General features: G+C 34.1%; 1 protein-coding gene across 1 annotated transcript in view; it reads left to right on the top strand.

The window, feature by feature from the left end:
- The window catches only part of CCDC18 (coiled-coil domain containing 18), an 83358-nt gene that overhangs the window by 41978 nt on the left and 33740 nt on the right, over positions 1-7640 (top strand). Inside the window, exon 16 of the mRNA XM_029945801.1 lies at positions 5869-6036. Within this exon, the coding sequence (XP_029801661.1) occupies positions 5869-6036 (168 nt within the window). The remainder of the gene's footprint in view (positions 1-5868; positions 6037-7640) is intronic.

Here is a 7640-nt window from a genome sequence, read left to right as displayed (position 1 = left end):
ATATTCTTTTTTTAAAATCACTTCTTTTTTAATTTTTTTTAATGATTATATATTTTTGAGAGACAGAGCATGAGTGGAAGAGGGGCAGACAGAGAAGGAGACAGAATCCAAAGCAGGCCCCAGGCTCTGAACTGTCAGCACAGAGCCTGGTGCGGGGCTCAGACTCACAGACTGTGAGATCATGACCTGAACCAAAGTCGGATGCTTAACCGACTGAGCCACCCAGGCACCCCAATTTTATATTCTTTATGAAACACACATTAATTCTCTGTAATACAAAATATATCACCTTAAAATTCTGATTCTTGTATCATTTTTAGTGAATCATAAGATTAAATTGTTATTAATTAACAAAGACTAGCTCTAATATATTAACAGAATATTATTTTAGATTTAGAGGTATAAAATTCTTCAGATTTTCTTTTATTTTGATTTTGCTACTTCTAGTTGTCTAATGGGTGAAGAATTACATTTAGAAATTTGGCTTTCTCTATTGAGATGAGTTTTTGAGATACTAGATAGATGATTCGAGTTACCTCATTCATCTCTATATCCTCAGTCTACCACTTCGCTTTCAACATAATATGTACTCACTAAATGTTTGCTCAAAGGGATAATCTTAGTGAAGAATTCCTTTATTTCTTTGTTAGAATTTATAATACAAATTTAAAGTAAGTTCTATTTTAAAAAATAAATATAAGCTTTAAACCTTAAGTTCATATTCAGAAATCACCCCCAACAAATGTTCATCAGTGTTGACTAGAATATATGCAGCCAGTTCCAACCAGAAAAACAGAATACTTTGTATATCTTTAAAACAATTTAATGCAGAGAATTAGATAACATACGTGATGGAAGAGGGGAGAAGTCAACAAAGCATGGTAAAGAGACTCAGATTATCATGAGAAAGGACCTACTACAGGGGTATCCGGATTGCTAGGTCTGCTTGGTTAATCATTAAGCATCTGACTTCAGCTCAGGTCATGATATCACAGTTCGTTAGTTCGAGCCCCAGATCAGTCTCTGTACTGACAGCCCAGATCCTGGGGTTTGCTTCAGATTCTGCATCTCTTTCTCTGTCTGCCCCTCTCCTGCTCATGCTTGTATGTCTGTCCATTTGTCTGTCTCTGTCTCTCTCTTTCTCAAATAAACATTAAAAAAATTAAAAAATAAAAAAGACCTACTACCATCATCAGGGATAGTGGAATATCAGGAAGAGATGGTGTGACTATAGTCCAGAAGTAGGGCTGCCTAGTGAGCTTGGGCCACAAAGGAGTCTGTCTAAGTTGAAACTGAGGCCGTAGAGGAAGAGAACTGCTAAAGGTCCCTCGCATTGGCTAAATCTTACCCAGAGAGGAATTTCCTGCAATACATGGAGCATAGCAGGAGGAAAGCAGACACAGATCTGAAAGTAAACACTCCAGACTTAGGTGTATCACATAATTATATAAGTTTAGAGGTTAAAAAAAGGAAATCTTCATATTTTATATGGTCCTGCCTTCTTCCTTCAAGTCTCTCTATGAAGGCTTTTATAGCATCTTAGACAGGCATGTATTTCTCCACTGCAGTATATGGAATTTAAATTGCCTAAACTATAGATACTTTGACTTTTTAAATTAGAAAAGCTTTTTTTATTTTACTGTGAACTTCTTTAAAACATTGTTTAGACATTTATTCGATAGCCTTCACTATATTTCAGTGTAAATGGACTTGACAGAGATGGAATCTGGAGACAGGCAGTGTTTGTAACAAGGATTTATTGAGCTTTAGACTTCGTGTTCTCATTAACCAAATCAGAGACTATGGTGAAGAGTAGGCATTTACCTAAGATGAACTTAGAATTATTTCCAAAATGACTGGAAATATAAACCTAGGCTCCGAACTGATTAGAAATCAGAAGTAGTAGTGAAGTATGTACAACTATACTAAGAACTAAGTAAATACATTAGAAAGATTTGCACCTTTTATTGCTGCTGCATTATTACAGTCAGTGTACATGAATTGGCTTACTTAACAGGTTATCTTTCAGTCTTTTACATATATTGATAAGAAACATGGGGAAAAAATCCAATTACTGTTTACTTTGTTTTTTTAAGTACCACCCCATATATTTATTTACTTTTGAGTTATTTTTCTTTAGAGCAAACTTTAATGTCAATGCTGGTTAATATTACAGTTAATTACAGTTGACCCTTGAACAACACAGAGGTTAGGGGCACTGATCCCCCTCCAGTGGGGAATCCTTCCTCCAGTAGTTGAAGATCCCCATGTAACCTTTGACTTCCCCCAAATTTACCTCCAAATAGTCTGCTGTTGACCAGAAGCCTTACCATAACATAAACATAGATTTAACACATATTTTCTATGTCATATGTATTATATGCTATATTCTCACAGTAAAGTAAGATAGAGAAAAGAAAATGTGATTAAGAAAATGATAAGGAAGAGAAAATATATTTGCAGAACTGTACTGTAAAAAACCTGCATAATGGACTTCTGCAGTTAAAATCCTATTGTTCAAGAGTCAGCTGTATTATATCAGAGTTGTGAGGTTTTTTTCATCATAAATAAATAGGTTTTATAACATTAGATTTGGTTCACAGTGCATCCATTCTGTTAATAATAGGTAATGTTATAAAGATGTTTTAATCTTTTAGATTTTTTTAATCAGTAGATTAAATCAGTAATCTTTAAATCACATACTAGCTGAATAATTAAGTGGCCCTAGAGCATATTGGGAAGAAGTTAGCCAGTTGTAAAAACTAAATGTTGGTTATCCACCACAAAAAGCTAATAAAAATTCCTCTGAGATTTTGCCTCAGGCAAACACTATTTTCCAGATGTTGAAGCAAGTACATTTATGATTAAAATAATAATAACTTTGGGGTTCTAAATTATGTTGAAAAAATTTAAATTGGTAAAGGTATATGTTGATGCAGAATTACACTGTTAAAATGATAGGAGAAAATAAACACAAAATAGATATGAATAAGTCTAAACATTTTTTGCATAAGGCATTTCTTCAATAAAATCACTCATTGATATTTTAATTCAAATTGATGGACTTAAATTTTGAGAATTTGGCACCATCATATCAGTAACTTTTCTGGGCTATATTTTATTTTTTAAATTATTTCTTTAATGTTTATCTGGTTTTGAGAGAGAGTGTGAGTGGGGAGGGGAGAGAGAGCGTGGGACAGAGGACCTAGAGCGAGGTCTGCTCTGACAGCAGAGAGGCTGATATGGGCACAAAACTCACAAACCGTGAGATGATGACGTGAGCCTAAGTTGGAAGCTCAACCTACTGGGCCATCCAGGTGCCCCTGAGTTATGTTTTATGTTTAAATAATAATTGTGAGTGTTTTTCCTTTGGATATAGATTAATCTAGATAAAGTTAATTGTAAAGTAGATTTTATAGTGTAAATTCTACTTTCTTCTTGACACCAGTTATAAAATAATGAATCCCTTCAAGAAGATGTGGTTTATATATACAATGGAATACTACACGGCAATGAGAAAGAATGAAATTGGCCATTTGTGGCAATGTGGGTGGAACTCGAGGGTGTCATGCTAAGTTAAATAAGTCAGGCAGAGAAGGACAGTACCATATGTTTGCACTCATAAGTGTAACAGGAGAAACTTAACAGAGGACCATGGGGGAGGTGAAGGGGGAGGAAAGAAAGGGAGAGGGAGGGAGGCAAATCATGAAAGACTCTTGAATACTGAAAACAAACTGAAGGCTGAAGGGGAGGGGAAAAAGGGAACGGGGTGATGGGCATGGAGGAGGGCAGTTGTGGGGATGAGCACTGGGTATTTTATGGAAACCAATTTGACAGTAAACTATAAAAAATAAAATAATGAATCCTTTAGGAAACTTTTATTCTCTGAATATAATTATGTAGCAGAATATTTCATGAAAACCTATTTCTTATATTTTAAAGTCAAGTGGAAGTTATAGGATAGTACAATAAAATGCCACTTTAAATTGGATAGATGCAGGTTGATTTTTGAGGATTGATATTTGTGATACAACTAACAGATATTCAGTATTTTTAATTGAAATTATTTTGCCAGTGGCCAGATTACTGAAATAAATTTTTTACTGTTATTATGTGGTATGGCTTTCTTCGTGTTTTTGTTAAGATTGATCTTTTTTCCTTCTGTTTTGTCTTAACATTTTGTCCACTTTTTTTCTCTGACCAGAAAAATAAGTTTAAGAGAGGATGTTTTAGAAAAAATAGTATTTAAACTTCTCTTGCAGGCATATCAGTTCTGTATAAAATAAACCACTGCACTAAGCATGATACGCATTTTTCTCAGGAGCTAGCAAGTAAAACAGGTGATACTGATATATGTTTGCACTAAATAAATTATTTTTATACAGACAAAATTAAGTAGATTATCAAAAAAAAGGACTATAATAATAGAATAAGAAATTGGTTGGTTGCATGAGGGTCTCCAGGTTTATAGTATCATTACATAATGAAGAAATGTGACATTTAAGAGTTTCTCATCATTAACAAAGAATATTTGGCCCCTAATATGGCTCCATGATGTTGCTGAATGTTCACCTGCTGGATAATTAGAAGAAAGGATCACACAGTGTTTTCTTCCACTATTTCTTAGGAAGTTTAAAATTCCTTTCTTCTGGAATACTTATTGCAAAGATGTTTTTGCTTTAAAGGAATGGCTTTTATTTTCCTTCATGTTAAAAAGTTATTGTGTAAGCAACAATAAGAAATCTTTTAAAGATTTACTTATAATCTACTTTCTTATACTTAAGTTTTCAGTTTTCTAGGTACTTACATGTTTTTCATACTTATGTTAATGTAATTCTGTTTTTTTCCATTTAATATCACTTTGCAAAATATTATAATTACTATTATCTTTTAAATTATGGTTTTGAATGGTTGCATCATTTTGAATCAGATTGATAAATCATCATTTTTAAACCTTCCCCTTTTGGGAGCAGGTAAGGAGTATTATAAAATGCATATTAAATTATGCTGTGTTTATTCATATGATTTTTAAAATAATTTCTTTTGGCAGATTTATTGGATTTGGATTACTAGGACAAAAGGAATTTTTTTTCCTTCTTAATAGATACTTCAGATAATTTTAAAGGTAACTTTTAAAGCACTTTTAGGGACCAGCATATTCAAGTCTTAAATATGTGGAGTGAATGAACACAGTTTCTTAGTTGATACTGTCATTCCTTTATGTATTATTTTTAGAGCATGAATATTCAAGTGCTTTGCTAAGATACCATTTTACAGACAACAGCAATAGTAACAATGATAATACAATAAATAAATAGCACCTAACATTTATGTGGGCCTTTTATGGCTATAGTTTATTATCAGCAAGGAAAAAAGATTCGTCATACAGAGTATGGAAAAATCTATAACTTCCTGTGTTCTCTCCCTTCTCTGGGAGGGGTCACATAAAACATGCTCCTTTCTGTGCAGTGAAAATTTGTAATATGTGGGCAGTGTTTCTGCCCAAAGAATCCTGTTTGTGACTCAAAAGTTCAGGGTTTTTTTTTAATGGAGGGCTGATTACCTAGGACAGTCAAAAGTATTAAAATTACAGACTCCCAGTGCCAGAGCCACGCAAAACAATCTCATCACTTAGGGAATGTTTCAAAAGCCACATTCCCAGACACCATCCCAGAGCTGGCCCTATAAGCAGACCCTTCTAACATTCTCCCATCAGAAAAATGAACCTGCCCTCCCATATAACAAACTATAGCCATAAATGCAATTGTCCCACATTATAGGTGAGGATAATAAGGAACACAGCTTTGACATTTTATTGCTTTCTATTTGAAACATGTCTTTTTAATGAGAAATGCATATATTTGTTAGGTATACTGTTTACAAAAAGAACTAAAGATTAAAAATCACAGTCTTCAAGAGACTGCTGAGCAGAATGTAATTCTACAGCATACTCTTCAGCAGCAGCAGCAAATGTTACAACAAGAGACAATTAGAAATGGAGAGCTAGAAGACATTCAAACTAAACTTGAAAAACAGGTACGTATTATTGGTCAAAATGGTTTTAGTTGTATGAAATGTACATTTTAAAATTTGATAATTTTTGTTATATTAATTGCTATTTACCTCAAGGATTTTATTATAAGATATATTCTATACTAACATTATAAAATGGATAAAGTTCTATTTCTGTGTATTCTGACCTACATTGCTAATACCACAGGCATATTTTTGTCATCCAGAGAACTTCTGGAGATCATCAGAGTTATAATTTAGACTTCTTTATTCAGTCTTATTTTTGGATTAGGATGTATGATCTAAATTTCTAAAAAAAAATCTAAAAATTTCTCTAGTATTTGGAGTAAATTTTCCAGTGTATATATTATTATTCTCTTTCTGCCTTTCATTCATGTTCCACTATGCATAGATTCCATGTTGGATCCTTTCAGATTATTACTCATCTGTAGATTCTTTCTGCTTATGAGTGGCTATTTAATAAAACAGTGTGGGTGGGTTTTTGATGGCTCCCTTTACTTTTCACCAGGGTACTATTTTAATTTTATTCTTGGATCTTGAGTTGGAAGTATGGATATTAATGACTTAACAATCTGTAGTTTTTTGGTGAGAGGCTTTAGAAGAGCAGAGGATATTAAAGTCATTAGCTAGATATTAACTTGAAGAGCAGTCATGTAAATATTCATTGAAAATATGGAGTGGCTGAGAAAATACAAAATGAGGATGAGGGGCGAGAAGACTGACTTTGACAGATCTCTGTGGGATATGATACATAGAAGCCAAAGTAAGTATTTCATGAAATAAGGAATAATTGGCATTATGAGCTGCTGAAATCAGTATCATATAAAATTATACTTGAGAAATGTCTACTGGAATTACCACTGTGGGTGTTATTAGTGACATCGCTCAGTTTCTGTAGAATGGCTAGATTGCTTTGGGTTGAGGAATGAATGAGAAGTGAGAAGATGATGATACAGCAAGCATAGAAAACTGAGCAATTGGACTTTGAAGAGGAGGAAAGAAAGGGTAGTTGGAGGGAGGTAGAGGTATGAAGGATAGTTTTTCTTTATGATTTTTTTAAAGTTTATTTTTTATTATTTTGAGAGAGACCAGACAGGGGAGGGACGGAGAGGGAGACAGAATCCGTGCTGTCGGTGCAGAGCCCAATGCAGGACTTGAACTCATGAACCATGAAATCATGACCTGAGCCAAAACCAACAGTTGAAAGCCTAACTGACTGAGCCATCCAGGTGCCTCGGAAAGATAGTTGTGTGTGGTTTTTTTTTTTTTTCTTTTTTGGTGATGGGAATGTCTTTAACATGTTTATTTTTTTTTTTACTTTAATTTGTAATTTTATTTTTTTCCATAATATTTTATTGTCAAATTGTTTTCCATACAACACCCAGTGCTCTTCCCCTTAAGTGCCCTCCACCATCACCACCACCTCTTTTCCCCCCTCCCCCTTCCCCCTCAACCCTCAGTTCATTCTCAGCATTCAATAGTCTCTCAAGTTTTGCATCCCTCCCTCTCCCCAACTCTCTCTCTCCTCCGCTCCCCCTGGTTCTCCATTAGGTCTATCTTGTTTTCCTGCTAGACCTATGAGTGCAAACATATGGTTTCTGTCCTTC

Source organism: Suricata suricatta, chromosome 8 (genome assembly GCF_006229205.1).
Source record: "Suricata suricatta isolate VVHF042 chromosome 8, meerkat_22Aug2017_6uvM2_HiC, whole genome shotgun sequence".
Taxonomy (NCBI): Eukaryota; Metazoa; Chordata; class Mammalia; order Carnivora; family Herpestidae; genus Suricata; species Suricata suricatta.
Note: the sequence above shows the minus strand (reverse complement) of the source record. Positions and strands in the feature narration are given on the sequence as shown.